This window comes from Monodelphis domestica, chromosome 5 (genome assembly GCF_027887165.1).
Source record: "Monodelphis domestica isolate mMonDom1 chromosome 5, mMonDom1.pri, whole genome shotgun sequence".
Classification (NCBI taxonomy): domain Eukaryota; kingdom Metazoa; phylum Chordata; class Mammalia; order Didelphimorphia; family Didelphidae; genus Monodelphis; species Monodelphis domestica.
The window spans coordinates 6,822,201-6,843,845 of record NC_077231.1 but is presented as its reverse complement, the minus strand read 5'-3'; the positions used below and the strand labels follow the sequence as shown (position 1 = coordinate 6,843,845).

The 21,645-nt window shown below is 49.4% G+C and overlaps 1 protein-coding gene and 1 pseudogene across 15 annotated transcripts in view; both read left to right on the top strand.

Annotated features, from left to right (window-relative positions):
- Window positions 1–21,307, top strand: part of TRABD (TraB domain containing) — a 36,992-nt gene extending 15,685 nt beyond the window's left edge. For 9 of the 15 annotated variants that reach the window (XM_056797557.1, XM_056797562.1, XM_056797561.1 and 6 more), the window contains exons 6-12: window positions 10,699–10,809; window positions 11,947–12,086; window positions 13,922–14,094; window positions 14,323–14,434; window positions 14,901–14,988; window positions 17,631–17,712; window positions 18,923–21,307. In XM_056797557.1, the coding sequence (XP_056653535.1) occupies window positions 10,699–10,809; window positions 11,947–12,086; window positions 13,922–14,094; window positions 14,323–14,434; window positions 14,901–14,988; window positions 17,631–17,712; window positions 18,923–19,176 (960 nt within the window). In that variant the 3' untranslated portion in view covers window positions 19,177–21,307. Of the gene's footprint in view, window positions 1–10,698; window positions 10,810–11,946; window positions 12,087–13,921; window positions 14,095–14,322; window positions 14,435–14,900; window positions 17,455–17,630; window positions 17,959–18,893 lie in introns of those variants that run through there. The other 6 variants (XM_056797567.1, XM_056797569.1, XM_056797572.1 and 3 more) reach the window with 6 other exon arrangements.
- On the top strand, window positions 20,270–21,307 carry LOC100010523 (putative high mobility group protein B1-like 1; annotated as a pseudogene).
- Window positions 21,308–21,645: the final 338 nt, after the last annotated feature.

The following is a 21,645-nucleotide window of genomic DNA, read 5'->3' as shown; positions in this document are numbered from 1 at the left end:
TGGCTTGTTTAGCCATCCTCTCCCCCTCTGTCAATGGGCATCCTGCTCTGTTCTCTGGTATTGGTCGAAACTAAAGGTGATACCATGAAGATGATGCCATACATTGGGTCTTTTTCTGACCTCTAGCAGTGACGTCCCTGTTTGCCTCACTCCAGAATGGTGGGACTGGAGTAAGTCTCCCATGATAACTTCCCTCTGTCTTTGGCCATCATTTCTGGTTTGCTGGGGCTGAGACAGTCTGAGATTTCTTGATATTCATTTCTCTTAAGATCAGTGGGAATCTTGCCTGTGGTGCTTCATGTTTTTATCTGTTTGGTGAGGTCTGTATAGCCACACTAACTGGCTTTGTTCCCCTGCACCCATCTGATGAGTCTCTAATGGCTTCTATTCAGAGCCAGATAAAAGGAACTGAAGAGCAGACCCTAGGCTGCTGACAAAAGCTTCCCTCAATTGTAAAAATTAAATTTATATCTCTAATAATAAAAATATTATATTTTAAGAGATTTATTAAGGATCATTAGAAATCAAGGAATGAAAAGGATACAAAATAAAAACCATGTGCCCATGGCTGGTTAGCCATTTTCAAATTTTCCCCGCCTTACCACCATCATTGCTAATGCTGCATCATGCAAGAATAGAGAACGTGGGAGGCAGTACTGCCAGTTAAATACCAATAACGTGATCTCACCAACATGGAGACATATAGCTTATAATCATTGACACACTGTCAGCTAAGGAAATGTAGAATACAAAGATTTCTCACCAAAAACTTTGAAATTATAATAATTTGGGGATAAAAGGAAAAGAGAACAAAACCAATGATTGCTAGGCGCATTGACAAAAAGCCAGTTAGGGGGCAGTCCCATTGGGCATAAGAATATACATACAAAACAAATGCATTTAAACCCCACACAGCTCAAATCACCACATCCCAAAGTTCACTCTGGATCTTTTGGTGCAAGCGTGTGGTCTGTGGAGGCATCTTCATGGTGCCTTCTCCAAATAATTCATTTTCTGGATTCAGAGAGGTAGCATGTTTCTTAACCTAAAATTATTCTCAAAAGGAATTTAAACTTTGCAATTTAAAATAATAATTATACATCCTCCCCCCTCCCCCCCAGAGGGTGATTGAAAAACACAGGGATCACTTAGGGATGCATGACTGAGTTGTGAGTTATATGAATCAATTGGCAAGAGAAAATAAAAAATATTTTAAAATGTCCAAATTAAAAAGAAATAACTTCTGGATGAAATATAGACTATCAAAGTCTTTTGTGTAAAAATTCTAAGTAAAGAAAAAACAAATCTATAACAGGTCCTTGAATTAGGGCCCAATTAAAATGATTTAAGCAATTATGCATTTACCCAGTCAGTAGCCAGGACTATAGAAAGTTTGCCATACCACAAAAGAGAAAAAGAACTAAATTATAGGAGCCAGGTAGGAGCCAAATTTGAGATACTTGGTAGAATGTGGGAGAAGGAAAACCTGCCTTTAACACATGTTAAACAGCTGCAACCTTGAACCCCAAACAAGTTCAAGTCCTTTTGTCATGGCTCAAAATTTTCATCAATCCCATCGGGATTGGTTGGTCTCTTTAACCTTGTACTCGATTGGCACTATGCAGTTTAGCTTTGTGCTTCTTTGGCACTGTGCAGTGGCTATTTTTATCTTTTCTTGTCCTGGAATCAGACAGAATCATTAAGCAAAGTCCCATAATTTTAAACAATCAATGGCATCATTTTTATAGTCTAAAGCTTTTTGGGTATGCATTGACATTATAGGAAATATTACTGCAAATCAAAAAAGTCAAAGAAAATCTTAATACTGGTGACATGTGCTTCAAATACAAAAAGGAGAGACAAAATTAAAAAAATCTGAAATAGTATATTGCACATGCAAGCAAAAACAATAATAAAAGAGTTTTAAAAATAAAAAATATAGCTTATAATCATTGACACACTGTGTCAGTTAAGGAAATGTAGAATACAAAGGTTCCTCACCAAAAATGAGATCTTATTTCCTTTTTCAAACCTGGCCACGATCCACTATGAGTACAAGCAAATGATTTTCACAAAGTAACAGTTTTTTATAAAGAACAGTAAGACAACATGTAATGCACATTCAAGAAGTATCAAAATCCCCAAAGTTATAATAGCCCATTTAATGACAATAGCAAATAAACCCACTATCATATTTTACATGAGTCTGCTGTATGACATTTAAAGAAAAAAAAAAAACCTTAGAAGCTAATGGATACTTGTCACAAGTTTTCAGGTGTTAGTAATGTTTCAACTTTGGCTGAGATATTTTTAAAAAGCGATTACTGCCATTATTATAAAAATGTGGCAGAGGAGTCTAGAAAAGACCAAACCTCTGTACTGTTGATGTTGGGTCTAAAAATGTCACCAAGAATCTAGAGATCATTCTGGTGAAAGGGGGGGTAAAGTGAGCTGAGGAGTTACAAATGAGAGATGCCCTTCTTTTGGGAACCATCCAGGGGTACCATGCCCTGGGATCAACTTCCCAGCTCCTTTGGTATGAGACTGTAATGTCCCATCGGGAGGTGGGGATTATAATTATACTTCACTTCAGCTACTAAAATGGACCTTACCTCCTGTTGGAGGCAGGCAAAATAATCAGTTGTTGAAAAAAAAATCTAAAAATCATGTCTAAAGACCCCTTTAAATCAATTTGAGATTTTTAGCTCATTAAATTTTCCAAACATTATACAATTGTAATCAGTTTTGATGAAGTCCATCTATCCACATGTGACAATTTACAAAGCCAAAATGGAAAAAAGGCTATTTTTTAAAAATATGGGCTTATTCAATAATATTTGTTCAGTATAGTTATAGAGGAAAGGTAACAATATAACAGTAGTTAAAACTCAGCACATTAAAATGATTCAGTGTAACAGAATAATATTGAATACATTAATATTTGAATTTAAAACCACAAAATTAAATCTTAAAACAATCAGCAAAATACAATAAAATACAGAGGCTTTTATATAGTCAAGCTTTCAGAGCTCCTTAGTTGGCCAAGGAGTGAGAATGGAGTGCTCTTTTAGGGGGCATGCCTGCATTTTCCTGTAGTCCCTTGGGTACAGGAATGCATGTTCATTTTTGCCCTGGTATTGAGACTGGCTATCATTCATACAGAAGTTTGCATGTGCTGACCTCTTATTGAAACTGGCCAGATCACGCTGGAGCCTTTCTGACCATTTTGAAATGCTTTGCCTTGGGCTATGTCCTCTCAGTGGGTAGAGAGAAGTGCCCGGTAGTGATGAAGGCATACTGCAATATACCTACCAGGTTGTTGGGTGTTAAAGCTGGCATATTTTTTTTAAAAAGCTACTACTGTACCTCCCATCAGCTGGAGGAGGTAGACAGCCAATTGGCCGGTAATCTGATTGGATCAATGAATGATGGAGATGTTCCCAAAGGGACCCGGAGAAATTACATCCCAGAATGGCAAAGGTGGAAGGGCCTGCAGAGGCCTCTGGTCCAACCAGAGCCTGAAAGATGGTCTAGCCTGCTTGAAAGCCTTCACAGTGAGGTCCCTGTCTCCCATTGGTGGCAACCCTTGTCACCTCAGGAAAGCAATTGGTTTGACTTGATGTCCAGAAGGGCTTGCAGAGTTTGACTCTTGGCCCACATTGCTCCTGGCTTTGCCTTTGGGCCAAACCAAACAAGGCTAATCCTTCCTTCCACATGACATCAGATTCCAAAAGACAGCTGTGGTATTTCCTTTGAGTCTTTTCTTCACGTCTTTGGGTATATCTTCCAAGGCCCTTCACTGCACTGTTGGTTGCCTTCCTTTGGATTGTCTACAACATATCATTTTCCTTCTTGAACATTGGTGTCCAGAACCAGACTCAGTTACTCTGGGCAGAGAACAGTGGGACCTCTTCCTGGTACCCTCACCCCTCTTCATGCAGTCCAAGAGGGTGGGGGCTGCTTTGGTGGCCACATCCCACTGAGGCTGACTCAGATGGCCTTGGGTGTGGTCCATTAAAATTCCTAGATTTCTTTGAGATGCTTCCAAGATTCTTCCCACATCTCTTGGGTACTTGGGAATTGGCATGTAAGACTTTCCCTACATTCCTACTGTATGTCATCTTCCTAAATTCAGCTCATCAAGGACCTTTGTGGATCCTGGCTCTCTTGCCTCTCCTAGCTAGAGACCCTAGAAACCTCCTGCTGTGTTGACATTGAAGTGCTGACATTCTAGGAATTCTCCTGTTCTACTAGCTTGGCTGATGAAGTTTTCGTCTGACCCATACTTCTCCATCTTCTCTACGAGACTTTATTGTCATTCAGTTGTTTTTCAGTCGTTTCTGACTCTTCGTGACCCCTTTTGGGGTTTTCTTGGCAGATATACAGGAGTGGTTTGCTATTTCTTTCTCCAGCTCATTTTACAGATGAGGAAACTGAGGCCAATTGAGTTAAGTGACTTGCCCAGGCTCACACAATTACTAAGTATCTGAGGCCAGATTTGAACTCCAAAGGATGAGTCTTCCTGACTCCAGGCCAAGTGTTCTATCCTCTGGGCCAACTGGTTGCTCTCCAGGAAGAGAGTGTAAGGGAATTAATCAAAGACAATCCCTGTGATCCTATCCTGGTTTAGTAATCCCTTCAAAAATCACAGTGAGGTTAAGTTGGCCAGTGGCCCATTCTAGACAGAACTGAGCTGGGCTCATTGGCCTTTTGGTCCTTAAGCTGTGAGCAGAGACAAAGCTTTCATTTTTCCACCCCTACAATTGGGCTTTACTGTCTACATCACCAAGCAGTTGGAGTTCTGTTTGGCCTCTCTTGCTTCTCTTTGGGGAATGATTAGCCCCTCACTTCAGTGTCTGTCCCCAGTCCCTCCTGAGAACTTCCCTGTCTACCAGGACAGACTTAGGGGCCACCCTGCACCCTAGGGCCACTCTTCCTTTCTCGAAGGACTCCTGAGTCTTCTCAGGCCTGTGGTGTCACTGTGCCATGGTTGACTGTGTTGGGCTACATGTGGTGGGAGTGGGGTTTCATTTGCATTGTGGTTGGGGTGACTTCCCTTGGGGTTCCTTCTTTACTCTGGATTCAGAGGTGACCAGCATGAGGGGGCCTCTGGGAAAGGATGAGAGATGAGATAGATGTCAGAGCATGTCTATCTCTAACTGCTCCTAGGGTAGGGGGCCAACATTGCCTGAGGTCTGCATACTGGCCTTGTGAAGCTCTCTCAGGCCTAGTATCCCCCCGCCCCCACTTCCCCCTAGTGGCACTGGCATTGGCATTCCAGAAATTCCAGGCAAGCCTGTCTATGCCACAGGCCTTGCCTCAGTCTGTAACATCAATAGATTTGCTCCCAGGGCTTTGATACAGGAGTTGAAGATTAGCAGGCTAAGGGGGGCCGAGTTTATCCTAGGCCCTGGCACACAGGAGCAGGACAGGCTTGGCATGGGCAGCGTGAGACAAGGTGGTCAGTACAGGGTTCAGAGGTCTGTGTTGAAGACGCGACGATTCAAGCCTGCCAGCCTTGTGGCCCTTGACTGCTCTAAGCCTTGGCTACCTCATCTATGCCATGGGTGAAAGAATCCTTGCCCTCCCTCTCTCCGAGAGACCGTCAGGGAAACCTGTGGGTTTTAGAGAATGAGATGAGTAGGAGGTGGAGAGGGCAGGAAGGCGGCATTGAGTGGCTTGGGACGCCAGGCAGGTTGATAAAGCCCCCTGCTAGCTGGAGGACCCCTGGGACCACCTTTTGGGCCTCTTGTCTGACCATTGCCTCTCCTCTGTGTCAGCAAGGTTTTCCACAAGCCAACCACAGTGCTAGGAGAATCGCTTGCCCTCCGGATGCTGTCAGGGCCTCAGGGGAGTCCTCGGGTAGAAGGTGCTGCTTGAGTGTCAGTTCCTGTGGCTAGCCCAGTGGCTCCCTAAGGGCCATCAACACTGTCCATCACCAGACCCATATCTGAAGCCTTCCCAACCTTGGATAACCCTTAAGGAGGGGGAAAGTGGGTAACATAGGTGGCTATAGGCAAGATACCATGAAAGGGCTGGATTGGAGCCTCTGGAAGGGCAGAATGATCTCTGGGTCCTGAACAGTGGAGCCGCCACCCATGATGTTCCTGGCACCTGGCCCTAAGGGTGAGCCCTCCAACATCCTGGTGTCGCTGCCAGCGCCCCATGACCCCGTGTTTGAACAGGCCTCCCCCTTAAACCCCGTTTCAGCTGCATGGGGATTAGTTGTGACTTGGCCCCATCGGATGTGTGCTTTTCAAAATGTCATTGAAGCTTTGAGCTAGTTTGTGGAAGCCTGCCCTGTACACCTTCTGCAGGGGGGTGCAAGGGCAGCCTGGAGCATCTCTGTCCCCTCCCTCTCATCCTGCCATGGGAAAAATCCATCCTAAGCCTATATGTCTTTGAAAAGGCCTCAGTCTGGCGGTGCTGTCATGGTACTATTGTTGAAAACCCTCTTTCTCTGGCACCTCCTCAGGAACCTGGTGGTGGTGTTTGCAAATTAAATTTAGGTTTTGTTGTTCTGGTCGACTAGCAAACATGGACGTTTCTGTGTATGAAGAACAAAAACAGAATCCCATAAAACTGAATCCACTGGTTTCCTTTTTTAAGACTGTAAGAATTTTAACACATTTATTTCAAAGTTATGCTGTTTGGTGCTCTCTGAACCACCTTCTATTCTTTTCTGGGCTTTTTTCCCCCAGTTTCATTCACAAACCTTTCTTTTCCCTCCCTTTTTTTGATAGGACTGTCCCTGGTTCCCTCTTCCCTGAAATTCTCTTCACACCACAGAATGGTTCCAAATTTTCCCTTATCAGTGTAATAGAGCAGAAAAGCCCACGTGTCTGCCATGGTTATCTCATTCTGCCCCTCTGGGTTAGGAGGTAGGGAGCAGGCTTTATCAGGGGTCAGTGCACACACAGAGGTCTTGAGCCTTGCTGTTTTCTCTCCACTGTGCTCTCTCACATCAGCTCAGACAGGATCTCCCAGGTTTCTCAGAAACCACCCTTTCATCATTTCCCAGAGCCCAGTGCTTGGATCTGTCTGACTGTCTCCTGATTGACAGGCACCCTCTTCCTCTCTGGTTCTCTGTTATGAAGAAAGCTGCAGCTGATGCTTTTTGTACATGTGGCTACAGCAATGTCCTCTTTCTTTCCCCTGGCCATCCTCTTTGAGAATGGGCCTCATAGCAGCACTGCCCAGTTGAGTGGCGTGGGCCCTCCGTTCAATTGCCTACCAGAATGGCTGAACCCATTCACAGTGCCACCAAAAATGCAGCAATGTTTCTTTTGGCTCACAGCCCCACCATTAATTGGCATTTCCCCTTTTTTTAGTTAACTTTTCCAATCCAGTGAGTGGAATTGCACTTGAATTTGCACTTCTCTTTAGTGATTTGAAGCATTTTTCATATGGTTGTTGATAACCTGGATTTCTTCCTTTGAAAACTGCTTATTTAGATCTTTTGACCTTTTTCTCCACTGGAGAATGGCTCTTGTTTTGTAAGTATGTCTCGAATATCAGACATAAGCAGAGGCACTTACTGCAAAAGTTGTTTGACTATTTCCTTTCTGATTTTTTTTTAAAACACTTACCTTCCATCTTGGAGTCAATACCTGTATATTGGCTCCAAGGCAGAAGAGTGGTAAGGGCTAGGCAATGGGGGTCAAGTGACTTGCCCAGGGTCACAGCTGGGAAGTGTCTGAGGCCAGATTTGAACATAGGACCTCCCGTCTCTAGGCCTGGCTCTCAATCCAGCTGCCCCCTTCCTTTCTGATTTTTGTTGGCTTTTGTGCAAAATTTGATGTAGTCTGAATTTTCTGTTTTATCTCCTGTGATCTTCTCTGTGTCCTTCTTTGGCCTGTCTCTCTCTGTCTCTGTCTCTCTCTCTTTCTCTCTGTCTCTCTCTCGTTATGTGGCCCCCACTTCTGTCATTAACAAATTCCTGTCCTTCTGGGGATCTTCCTATCACATTCTTTTCATCTTCTCAAACCCAACCGAAACCTGGCTCTTTGCAGAAGACCTGGGCCACTCTCTCCTCAGGAGAAGGAGGAGGAGAGCATGCATGCCCTTTCCTGCTGCTGGTCCCTTTGCCACTGTCACTCAGAGCCTTCTTCCTCATCTTTTCCCCCACTTTCATTCTTAGGTGCTTAGCCAATATGGATTCCCCTAGCCACCCAGCCCATTAACTGCCATGGTATCCCTAATCTATACCCTCAGCTCACCTGTCATCCCCAGAGATTGTCACATTTTAACTCTCACTCCCACCTGTAATTGGCCTTGCTCTCTTGTCAGAGCCCTCTGCTTCTTTCTCTCCCCTTTTGCCTGCTTTGTTCCTCCCAGCCTATCATCTCTGCCCTGATCTCCCTTTCCTCCTTGCTGTTCTAATATTGAAATTGGTTGGGACAGCTGTACACTATCTTCTCCTTTGGAATAGTTCTCCTGCCAGGGGTATCTTGCTAAACCCTCTTAGAGAGAATGAAGAACCAGCCCTGTTGTCAGGCCCATTTTCTTTTTGCTTCTTTTTTTGAAAATCTTTATTTAATTAATTAATTTAGAATATTTTTCTATGGTTACATGATTCATGTTCTTTCCCACCCTTCCCCCCACCCCTCTCCCATAGCTAATTCCTCTGGGTTTTACATGTGTCATTCATTGATCAAGACTTATTTCCATATTCTTAGCATTTGGACTAGGATGATCATTTAGAGTCTTACCAGTCAATCCCCATTGACCCATGTGATCAAGCAGTTGTTTTTCTTCTGTGTTTCTGCTCCCACAGTTCTTACTCTGGATGTGGTTAGTGTTATTTTTTCTCCTCAGTCTCTCAGAATTGTCCTGGATCATTACATTGTTGCTAGTAGAGAAGTCCATTATATTCTATTGTGCTACAATGTATCTTTCTCTGTGTTCTCTTGGTTCTGCTCCTCTCACTCTGCATCAATCCCTGGAGGTCATTCTAGTTCACATGGAATTCCTCCAGTTCATTATTCCTTTGAGCACAATAGTATTCCATCACCAACATAGACCACAATGTGTGTAGCCATTCGCCAATCAAAGGGCATCCTCTCATTTTCCAATTTTTTGTCTGGCCCATTTTCTAATCACACTTGGGTCCTCTGGGACATTCAGTAATTGATATTTTATCTGACATTGCCAGTTGTTGGGCCCCTTCAGCAAAGCCCTTCACGCCTACTTTACTGATAAGTAGAGATCTACCCCTGCGGGGTGGGGGGTTCTTTTCCCGAATGTTACATGGGGAGCCCAAAAGGACATCCTCTTAAGGCAGTTCTCATCCAAATAGACTGCCTTTTTCCTGGCCAAATTTCTCAGCACCTGCCTCATGCTGCTTGCTGATTGTCATTCTATAAGACCAGCAGACCCTCAGTCCTACACCTGGACTCTGTCAGCTCTTACCATGGAAAATTGAATAGACAGACCTTCTCAACTGGCCAGGGGCCTTCTCACCTCAATTTTGACATGAGACCTTGTCAAGGCATCCCTCTGTTTCATAATCTTTCCTGCCTTTCATGCCATCAGTTAACCAGCCCTTATTAGCCCTGTGCTAGGTGCTGGGGAGGCAGTCTCTTCCCTCAAGAAGCTGAGATACTGTTAAGACAATATATATGCAGATGAGGAGACACAAGTGTTTGGGGTGTGGAGTGGAGACTTCAGTCAGGAAACTTGCTTGTGGCTACCCCCCACTGAACCCTCTTCAAACTGAGCTTGAGAGAGAGGAAGACTACTTGGGGGCCTGGGTCCCTGAGGAAGGCCCTTCTCTACCCCAGGGTGTTAGTGATGATGGGAGTAGGAGTAGAAGAAGGCAGAGCAATGGAAGAACCCTAAGACTGGGGCTGGTGACATGCCTCTGTGAGCAGGCGCCGGCCTGAAGCCAAGGTGCAATTGTGAAGTCTGTGCAGGTGTCCATGGCTGGGTTTAAGTTTTGATGGCAAACGTGTCATCATCCTCCTGAGTCAATATTTGAGGGCCTTTAGGGTACGTGGCTGCTGGGCATGGTGTGATGGCACTAGCATCCTCCCGGAGTCTGCTCAGCCTCGGCCCAACACTCCCATCATTGCTGCCTGCCCTCCTTCCTGGGCTGTGGGTGGCACCTCCAGTCTGGCCCTAGCCTGTTTTCTGGATGTTTTCCCAATAGTGGTCTCACCCTCCCTTGTCCTTGACCCGATTGAGGGATCCCCCTCCTCATTCCCACAGCCATATTCTTCTGTCTCCCATAAAACCCTAACCCCTTGTCTCTGCCCTTCCTGGAAAATGGTCCTCTCCCCTGACCTTCCAGGGTCTGCCTGTCAACCACCCTCCTCCTTCCCAGTCATGCTATAGTTACACCTGCCTTGTCACTGCCCTCAGGGGACTCAAGGCTGAACAGAGGGCCCCCCATCTCTCAGAGAGCCTGTATCAAGGGGCACCTAAGCAGCACAGTAGATAGAGCACCAAGCCTAGAGAGAGAAAGTCCTGGGTTCAAATGTGGCCTCAGACACTTCCTAGCTATGTGACCCTTAGCAAATCACCTAACCCCCATTGCCTAGCCCTTACCATTTTTGAAAACACTGCATTGATTCCAAGATAAAGAGTAAAGAACGAGAAGATGCTGGCAGCAGCCTTTCAGCTGAGTCCTGTCCCCTTCCCCTGGCCAGGGGACCAGTTCTTTGCCCTCTAACAGACTCTCCTTCCCCTTGCCTCCAGAATGGAGTCATGTCGGGCCTGATGCAGATGCTCCTTCTGAAGGTGTCTGCACACATCACGGAGCAGCTGGGGATGGCCCCTGGTGGCGAGTTCAGAGAGGCCTTCAAGGAGGTAAGAGGAGCCTCCCCCGAGGCCCTACTTGGAGGCACCCAGGTGACCCTCCATACTGTGATCTGGGGCAGACACCCTCGCGTAGTCTAGAAGCCAATGCAGGACAGGAGGGCAGCTAGGAGTCCCTGCCTCATCTGGGGAGGGAAGGGAAACATTCCTGAGACTGTCAAGGACAGTTTCCTGATGGCTTGGGGCCTCTTCCTGGAAGCCCCTCCTGCACTCCAGCCAGCCTTCCTTTCTCTGAAGAGCCGACACTTCCATTCTGATCCCTGCCCCAACCACCTGCTTCCAGACTTTTTTGTGAAGTTGAGAATTTGGGAGGACAAGAGGGTGGTGGTTGTTTCCTTCACTCAAGAAAGAGGGACTCTTAAGCCCCGTTTGGGGGGATAGGGTCTCAGCACTGTGCATGGACGACAGTACTGCAAGGCCAGCCGCCAGGGCTTCGGGGGCATCGGGGCCCCTGGCTCTCCAGCCTCCGTTACAGCATGGATCTTCCCTGTTTTCAGGAGGTAAATCGTGCAGTTCTGGATTTTGTTTCTCTTCACCCCAAAAATCCCACCCCAGAGTTCAGTTATGCAGGGCATCATGCAGCACGCCCAGCTCTCCTGAAGGAGCGTGTCTCGCTCCCAGCCTCCCATCAGCCCAGGGAGCCCTCGGAGGCCTGTTAACAGTCACAGAGTGAGCGGTCATGGATGCCCTGTGTTCCAGGGACTGTGGCGGCGTTGTTTGAGGCCCATCCAGGTGGCCTTATCTGACCCTGAAGGACCCACAGTGTCCCCTAGGCCTTTGGTGTCCTGATCTTGTTGGAGAAGGGGCAGAGGGGGGACGTAGGGACCTGTCCCCAGTGAGGAGAGTGAGCTTCCCCTGGTCCAGGATGCTGAGAAATCGGGTGTTGTGTCCATCCTGCCCAGGCCGAGGGGCTGGCCCTTCTTGTCCCGTCTCCATCCTTCCCCTCCCCTGCTGTTTCGTGGTGAATAGAGCTCTGCTTTTTTAAGTAAGACCTCAGGAAGGAGAATATCGTTTACGTGCCTAGTCTAAAGTGCCCGCCTTGATTTTCAATAGCTGGCACAAAGCGGCCGCCTGTGCCTCTGGGGTCGCCAGGCGCCGGCCCTTATCCCGCACCCTCTTCTGTTGCAGGCCAGTAAGGTGCCTTTCTGCAAGTTCCACCTTGGCGACAGGCCGATCCCAGTGACCTTCAAGAGAGCCATTGCGGCCCTGTCCTTCTGGCAGAAGGTGAAGCTGGCCTGGGGCTTGTGTTTCCTCTCCGACCCCATCAGGTACGAGCGGCCCGGCCAGGTCCTCGGGCTGTCCACTGCCCCGGCCAAAGCCGCCCAGAGCATTGTGCCCTCGCTGGACAGCCTGAAGCAGGGCCAGGCCAGGCCATGTGTGCCCCCCGCACCTGCATGAACATATACACGCACGTGCACATACTCACACGGGGCCCGAGTGTGGCGCCGAGCTTCCTGTCACTGGAAGGATCCTAGCTTGGGACTGTCAGAGGGAGGCCCTAACTCCGTGGTCTGAGAGGCTACACTCGATGAGCTCCTTGTCTTGTACCCGGAAGGAGGCCCCAAGGCTGCCATCAGTCCGGGCTCCCAGGTTCCTGGGCTCTGGCCGGCCTGGCCTGAGAGGAGCTTGGGAAGGGCTCTCACGCCCACCCAGGAGTCATGGGATTCCAGCCCCTTTGAGGCCACAGGCCACACCTGACCCTCCATGTGGCCTGGGCTGGGCACACCCAACAACTGGCCTCCCAACTTTCCCTTGAGTTCTGGCAGGGATGGGAAGCCCACTACCTGCCTGGATGTGCCACTTTAGAGAGCTCGGGCACAAGGAAGGGTATCGACCTCCAGCCTAGTTTTCCATTTTCCTCACCCCACTGCTCTGGGTTCTACCTTCTGGGACCAAGGACTAGGCTGGTCCTCTATTGCCAGATGGATGGTCAGATTCCCTCCTTCCTTGAGGCCCTTCTCTGGCTAGTTCCTTCCAATGCGCACTGCAGGGTGACCCAGGGAGGAAGACCGAGGGATTCCCTCATTCCAGGAAGCTCGGCCTCCCTCGTTTGCTGCCATATCACTCTGGTGACTGGGCTCGTGCTTGCAGTCCACTCAGACCCCCAGATCTTGAGCAGTGGTGTATCAGCAGACTGTTAGTGCAGAGAGTGTGGCCTGCTGGGCCAGATCCCACCTGGGCACTTGCCAGCTTTGTGGCCGGACAGGAGAGGCCTGGATGTCTCCGTTCCTCGGCTACAGAATGGGAGGGATCCTCTCCACGGCCAGGGTTGTTGTAATGAAAGTTCTCTGGGCACCTGAGGCCTGCGTGAGGGAGACGCCGTGGCAGACGGGACGGCTTCCTCTGGTCTGAGGCCTTTGGGCTTTCCAGCTGCTGTGAGGAGGGTGGATGGAGGTCAAGGAGTCCTGGCCGCTGGGCCGCCCCTGCAGCAGGGGCCCCTCTGGGAAGGGATGAGGCAGGGAGGGGGCTGCCAGGAGAGGGGCCTCCGGGGCCTGTCTGCTGTGGGTCCGAGCGCTGATGGGTAATTTCCATGTAATTGTCTCCCCAGAAAATATCCCCTAGTGGAGAGCAGAGCCGCCGGGCTCTGGTGACCCGGGCACACTGTGCCCACATGCCTTTCCTCCTTCCTCTCCCAGCCAGTGCCCTTGTGGGCCGGGAGAGAAGAGGTGGCGTGTGCAGCCCCATCCCTGGGCCCCCGCTTGTCTCCCTGCCTGACCCGAGCGAGTGACCGCCTGGACTCGGTGGCTTTGGCTTGGCTTTGTTAGGGTCGAGGTCGAGTCACAAACCAAGGTGGCACCTCGGGCCCTCTCGGCCTCTTGGGACCCGGAGGAGGAGGTGGGGGGACCTGGGGGCCTGCTTGGGAGCCCTCTAGCCCTTGGGTGATAGAAGGAAGGAAGATAGCAGGGTAAGGCCTGAGACATGGATAGAAGAAAGCTCTCTGGGCCGTGTTTGGGCCGTGTTGGCAAAGACTTGCTCCCAGGCGTTGGACGGAGCGTGCCTTTGTACGGCATGGCCTGCCCCTTCCCCTTCCACTGCGGGCTCGAGATGCCCGGCCTTGTGCCCCCCGGCGAGCCCCCGTCTCTGTCTCTCTCGGGTCCCTCAGTAAGGACGACGTAGAGAAGTGTAAGCAGAAGGACCTGTTGGAGCAGATGATGGCAGAGATGATCGGAGAGTTTCCTGATCTCCATCGCACCATCGTCTCCGAAAGAGACATCTACCTGACCTACATGCTGCGCCAGGCGGCCAAGCGGCTGGAGCTGCCTCGGGCTTCCGAAGGTGAGGGCGCACCTGGCCCCCCTCCTTACGAGGAGGGGGTCATTCCCGCTTCTCCTTTCTGTGTGGGAAAGTGCCCATGGCTCGGGCCCCCTCCCCTCCCCCGCCCTCTTTGCACGCCGGCACGTAGTAGGGGCTAAGAATGGCCCTGGGCTAGGGGGTACCAGGGAGGAGCTGCCTCTTGATGGTGGGCCCTTTGCCAGCCTCAGCCCCCTCTCACCCACCCCGCAGCGGAGCCCAGGAAGAGCATCCCTTCTGTAGTGGTTGGAGTGGTAGGCATGGGCCACGTGCCTGGCATCGAGAAGAACTGGACCACCGACCTGAACATCCAGGAGATCATGAGGTAGGCCCCTCGCCCGGGCTCTGCCCTCTGCGATGGCCCCCAGGTGACCCCGGCGCTGCTGCCCGCCCCCCCCCCCCCCCAGGGTGCTTACCCGGCCTCCGGCCTGAGTGGGTGGTGAGGGCCGGCTGGCAAGGCCCGAGTCCAACGCGCTCATCCCAGAACAGGAAACGGAGGGAAAGCATGTGGGAAGGTCCTCTTGAGGCCTGACCTGGGCCTGGAGAGGTAGACAGGACGGAGCAAGGCCTGAGCCTGAAGGCCCCCCCGGGCTGCACAGAGGGCTTGTGCTGGCGGGAGAAGGGCGAGAGGGCCTTGAATGCCAGGCTCAGGAGAGCCTCTGGCATGGAAGATCCTTGGAGGGTTTTGACTCTGGGCACGTGCACGAGGGGTTCGAGGATGAGAATCTGCAGGGAATAAAGGAGAAGGTCAGTGAATTTGGAACCTGCCCATTCTGGCCTTTGTCTTCCAGCGTCCCGCCCCCGTCCATCTCGAGCAAAGTGTCCAGGTTTGTCGTGAAAGCGGCCTTCTTTGGACTGATGTGCTACGGCTTCTACCGGGTGGGCAAACGGACGGTCAGCGTAATCCTTTCCATGTCAGCTACCCAGTCGTGTCTCCAGAGACTGGCTGAGATCAGACCTCAGAAATAAGGCGGTGGCGGCGCCGGCAGCTGCGGAGAAAGCCAGGCGGGCAGCAACCAAAAACCAGAATGGGTGCTAAGAGCCACACACACACGGGGCCGGCGGGAGCCGGGCAGCGCTGGGGGCCGAGGCCTGGCCAGCCGCCCTTCCGGACTCCTGTTCGGGCAGCCTGGAGAGTCTCTTCTGGCTCGGGTTCCTTCCCCAAAGGTCCCCTGGTGGTGGGTTCCTGCCAAGGGGTGCGGGGACAGCTGTGGACCACGTTGGTATCATGATACCATGTTAGTTCTTGGTGCCAAGCACCTATAGGATAGACGATTTAATCATCTTGGTACGGGGAGAATTTTATATCCATCCTCAGCGTCTGTGTGTGTGTTGGGGGAGGGGACGGCTTCTCAGACCCGACTGTCCCGTGCCCATCCGAGCCCCCTTGGCACCCCCTCCGCAGTTGCCTTCAGCCTGGCCCCGAAGCTCCTCGTCCCCATTGCCGGCGGCCGGGCTGTCAGCAGGACCCACCTCTGTTTACAAGGGCCGGCCGGGAGGGCTCAAGCAGGGCTTCCTTAGGAGCCACCCCAGGGAGGCTGCGACCGGCTCCTTTCTGGAAGTCCGCGCTGCTGGGACGGCCCTGCCGGCTTGGCGCTCCCTGCCCCCAGCCCCTCGCCAACCCTGATTTCTCCCTGTGCGTCTTTTCAGGGCCGGGGCTTTATTTAATGACAATATCCTTTCCAGATGGGGGGGGGGGGCGCCTTCTCGCCAGGCCTCTGCTCTGTCCCTCCCTGCTTCGCTCTGCCCTCTGCCCCGCGCCTGCCTCTTCTTTCCAAATCATGCTCTGAAATGCGAGGACCCTCTTGAGACTGCTTAGAAGCGAAGGCTCTGGCTGGCACCTCTGGGCGAGGCTGCTTCCTCAGGGTCTGTGCCACCCACTTACCTTGATGTTGGGAGGGACCTCAGACGTGCTCAGTCATCTTTTGCCATTAAGAAGCCACCCAGCCTGCGTGGGCAGGTGTGCCTTTGGCCCCCCTCCCCACCTCATGGGGCCAGTTGCTGAGGAGCAGGGGTGTAGGCCTTTGCCCTCCTCGGCTTTAGGGGCCCAGCCAAGAAGTCCTGCTTTGCCTTCTCGGGATTTGGGGGGGTCTGCCCCCTTTTTCCTGAAAGATATTTCTAGCTTGTATAGTTCTGTGTGTTCTGCTTTAAAAAAATCTGATAAAACCTCTGCTCAGGTAATTTTAATTAAAAAGAAAAAGAGTTCCATGTCAGACAAGCCTTAAGTTGGATTTGGGCAGGCTTGTCTCCAAGCCTGTGACCCGGGAGTAGGGAAAGCTCGGTCCAAGGGTAGCCCTGCCCACTTCGTCTTCCCGGAAACCCGGCCCAGGTGGGGAGTTGGAGAAGGAATGGTCTGATAGCCAAGCGCAGCAGGGCAGGGGCTTCTCACTCAGCTTAGGAGGCCCCCTGGGCTTCCCCTGTCCAGTCCCCGGCCATCCATCCTCCCTCCCTCCCTGGCTTCCTGCGTGAGAGCCCGCAAAGCCGTACTGTGTGGGAGGCACCGAGCTCTTGGGGCACCCGCTCCCATTCTGTGCCCCTCTCCAGCCTGTCTTTCCTGGGCTTGGCTCCACGTGGGAAGGGGGGGCCCTTGCCTTGGGGTGCAGGCTGGGGAACAAGGCCAGACGGGTCTGGCCAAGCCCCAGAGGGGTATCTGTGCCCTGCCCAGGATTTGGCACGGTCAGGAGACGGTACGTCATCTAGAGCCAGGCTTGGAAGATGGTCTTTTTGTACACCCTCTGCTTCCCCCCAGCCTCCTGAAGTTGTCGCCCCACCCTTGGCTCTGGGACCAAAAGCATATTGTCTTGTATGCCCTGGGCCCGAGGAGACTGCCGATGAAGGCCACGCTGCTGCCGTGGGGTGGGAGAGGGAGGAGAAACTCATCTCTCCCTGTTCCATCGACATTGATCAAGTACCTAGTGTATGCCAGGAGCAAAGAACTAGTCCCAGCTGCCCTGGAGCTTCCCTCCCGTCGCTCCGCCCGGGCTGCCAGCCCCCGCCTGCCCGGCCTGCTTTTAGAACTCGTTTACAGACAAATTCCTCTTTTCACGGCGATGGGCCACTCTCTGGCTTGTGGACCCATTTCTTATCCTGCTCAGTATTGAACCAAATCAGATGAAATGTGACCTGTTGGAGACCATTTCCCCAAAGTGTCATAGGACTGGGCCTGCCCGGTGGCCAGAGCCAGAAGGGTTGCCCTGGCAGCTCTGACCCAAGGCAAATCGCAAACGGTTCTTAAGTGCCAGTGCCAGGCTGTAGTCCGAGGCTGCAGTTCTCTCAATCATGTCTTCATGTAATTCAGAGATTTGTGGTTTCCTTGTGAAATTAAAATAAACTTTAATTTTAGAAGATGGTGTTTCATTGAATTTATTTAAACAGGACCTAATGTAGGGGTTTCGGGGCCGAGACACCAATTTGTGGGATGGGACAGGAGGGAAAGACAGTCCCTGATTTCAGGGCACTGAGCATTTGGGGACCAGAGAGGAGACACGTGGAATAATTGAGAACTCTGTTGTGTCCTACAGGAGTGTCCAGCCCCTGGGAGGAGACAGGCCGTGAGCGGGGCCAGGTTTAGATGGATGGAGAGGACAAAGGAGGGCTCTTCAGGTAGGTGAGAACAGGGGGTCCTCTCCAGGTGGGAGTGAGCATGGGGTATGCTGATGGGAATGAGAGGAGGGGAGTGCCCTGGACAGAGAGGAGTTAGCCACTGGGGATGGTGGGAGGGCTCCTGGGGCCACCTCCAGATTCAAGGACAGTCTCCAAGTAGCCAAAAAGGAACAAGGAGAGAGGAGTATCTTCCAAAAACTGCAAGGCTCCCCCAGTTCAATGAATAAATGACTGAATTGAATTCAACAACCCGTCTGATTTTGTGCCTGCATTATCCCCAGACCCAGCAGTCCCCTTTCTGGTCCTCCAGCCACAGGGCTACTACCCTGAGCCTCTCACTTCTAACTTCCTAATTGCTCTAATTGACTCTGTTTAGTGCCTTCCTTTCTCCAGAATATTTTCCCATTGCCTTCTTCATATGCCTACCCCATCACACCATCTGTTGTTGACTGAAGCTATCTGCCCCCTACCTTCCATACTTCCCTCTTGGCCTTACTTCAGGGTAAAATGCAAACCCCTTAGCTTGCTACTTAAGACTCTCCAAGGCTTGGATTCATGGCAGAATTTTAATTGGAAGGAACTAAAGAGGCCTCAGCCTCACACTGCCTACATGAGTTAGTCCAATGAAAGTCATGAGGAGTCGCTCACCTGACCACTAATGAAAGGAAACCTCTGAAGGAGGCAGCTCCATTTGCCAGGAAGCTGTTGCCTAAGCTGCCCAGTTACAGCCCCACTTTCCCCTCAAGTCTCTTCTTTTCCATCTCATGAAGTATTTGACAATAGCTAGTCTGTTTATTTTCCCTCCCTACCAAATCCTTGGCCAAATGCCCCTGATTCTTTTAACTGGCTGGACCTCCCATACTTGAGGCTTCTGGCCCCTTCACCTTCCTGGTTGATGGAGCATGAATGTTCCTAGAACATGGCACCCAGACTTGAATATGATGGGGAAATGGGGGTCTGACTGGGACTGGTGGTGTGCAGGACTGTCATCTCCAGCCTCGTAGGCACTATCTCTTCAGTGGAAGGTGACCCAACTTCTGAAAAACCATTGGGAGTTATGCTAGACAGATTAGCGCGATTCCAGTGTTGGGCACATGCCCATTAGAAGGCTGCGGCCAAGGGAAGGTCCCATATACTCCAAGGTGTTTATAGCAACATGTTTTGTGATGGGGAAAAACCAGACCCTTGATGCCCATTGTTCGGGAACTAGCATGTGAACGTGAAGAATTGGACGTGTGGAGCCCAGGGAGCAGAACCCAGCACAGTGATGGCAACTACAATAGTGCTCACGTTTGTAAAGCACCAACAAATACTGCCTCATGGGATCTTCACAACAGCCATGCCACTATGGATTCCTGGAACTATGATTCCTGTTTTACAGAGGAAGAAACTGAGGCAGACAGGTCAAGTGGCTTGCCCAGGATCACAGCAGGAATTGCCCGGATTTGCCATCCTCTGTGTTGACCCCTAGCTACTACTGGAATGAGACCACTGTGTGTCCTGTGTGCCTGGTGGGCTACTGAGTTTTTAACAACTCTGCTTTATTGCCAGGTGGTTCTGTTGGGAAGGAAGGGGACAGTGAGAAGTGAAGGACACAAAAGCCATTGATAAAACTTTCAAAAAGACCACAGGAGGCAAAATTGGAACATTAGTGCATTGCTGGTGGAGTTGTGAATTGATCCAACCATTCTGGAGGGCAATTTGGAACTGTCCAAAGGGCTATAAAAGACTGTCCGCCCTTTGATCCAGCCACAGCACTGCTGGGCTTGTACCCCAAAGAGAGAATAAGGGAAAAGGCCTGTACAAGAATATTCCTAGCGGCGCTCTTTGTGGTGGCAAAAAAAAATGGAAAATGAGGGGATGCCCTTCGATTGGGGAACAGCTGAACAAATTGTGGTACATGTTGGTGAGGGAATACTATTGTGCTCAAAGGAATGATGAACTGGAGGGATTCCATGTGAACTGGACCGACCTCCAGGGATTGGTGCAGAGTGAATGGAGCAGAACCAGGAGAACATTGTACACGGAGACGGATTCACTGTGGTACAATTGAATGTAATGGATTTTTCTACTAGCAGCAATGCAATGATCCAGGACAGTTCTGAGGGACTTGTGAGAAAGATGCTAACCACATCCAGAGGAAGAACTGTGGGAGCAAAACCAGAAGAAAAACAACTGCTGGATCACATGGGTTAATGGGGATATGATTGGAGGATGTAGACTCTAATAAATGATTACTCTAATGCAATTATCAATAATAGGGAAATAGGTCTTGATCAATGATACATAAAAAGCCCAGTGGAATTGCTTGTCAGGGGGGGAGGAGAGAAAGAGCATGAATCATTTAAACATGGAAAAATATTCTAAATTAATTAAAATTTTTCAATTTAAAAAAAGGGGGGGGGCTACAGGAGAATGTTACAGAATGGCATGAGGAGGCTGCATCTGGTTCGCGCTCTCACAGCCATTGCAGCACATTGAGCTCCAAAGGTACAGTGCCGGGGCAAGTAAGAACTGGACGGGCACCAGGTGAGGTGCTGAGGGAAAATAATCAAAAATGGATAAAGGTGATCCTAAGAAGCTGAGAGGGAAAATGTCTTCATGCCTTCTTTGTGCAAACTTGCTGGGAGGAACACACGAAGAAGCACCTAGATGCTTCTGTGAACTCAGAATTTTCTAAAAAATTCTCAGAAAGGTGGAAGACAATGTCAGCCAAAGAGAAAGAAAAATTTGAAGACGTGGCAAAAGCTAAAGTTCATTCTGAAAGATAAATGAAAATCTACATACCACCTAAAGGAGAAACAAAAAAAGAAGTTTAAGGATCCCAATGCACCTTCAGCATTTTTCATATTCTGTTCTGAGTATTGTTCAAAAATCAAAGTGGAGCATCCTGGTCTTTTATTGGAGATGTGGCCAAAAAATTCTGCTGCAGATGACAAACAACCTTATGAAAAGAAGGCAGCTAAGCTGAAGGAAAAGTATGAAAAGGATATTGCTGTGTACCAAGCTAAAGGAAAACCTGATGTGGGTAAAAAGGGAGGAGTTGCCAAAGCTGAGAAGAACAAGAAAAAGAAGGAAAAGGAAGAAAGTGAGGAATATGAAGATGAGGAGGGATGATGATGAAGATGAATAAGTTGGTTCTAGAGCAGTTTTTTTCTTGTCTATAAAGCATTTAACCCCCCTATACATAATTTACTCCTTTTAAAGAAAAAAAAGTTGAATTGTAAGACTGTATAAGACTTGTTTTTAAACTGTACAGAATTTTTTTTTTTGGTATAGTTAACACACTACTGAATGTGTCTTTAGATAGCCCTTGTCCTTTAGTGGTATTTTCAATAGCCACTAACCTTGCCTGTTACAATATGGGGGTTGTAAAATTGGCATGGAAATTTAAAGCAAGTTCTTGTTGGTGCATAGCACAAATTAGTTACATATGGGGATGGTAGTTCATTTTCATCTTCAATTATCTTTGATGCAGCATATGAAATAATTGTTGTTCTGTTAACTGAATACCACTCTGTAATTGAAAAAAAAAGTTGCAGCTGTTTTGTTGACATTCCAAATGCTTCTAAGTAAATGCAATTTTTAAAATGAATATCGTTGCCTTTTTCATAGGTGCCCTTAAATCATAACTTCTTTTTGAGGTGTAATAATTAAAATTTTGTGGCCAAAATGTAATAGTTAAAAATTTGGTTTGAAAAAATAATAATGGTTAAAAAAGAATCGTTGTGGTTGTCATTTATAAAAGTTAAACTATGAGTCAGTAGACTTTTAGTAGCTCTTAATAATTTAATTTAATATAAAATATAGTAAATGGAGGGAAATGTATAAGGGAAGTAGAAAATATTTCCTAGCCATTGTATTAGAAATAGGATACTGTGGAGATATTCTAGTTGTGATGACTGAGATACTCTGGCAGTGACTAGATATTTC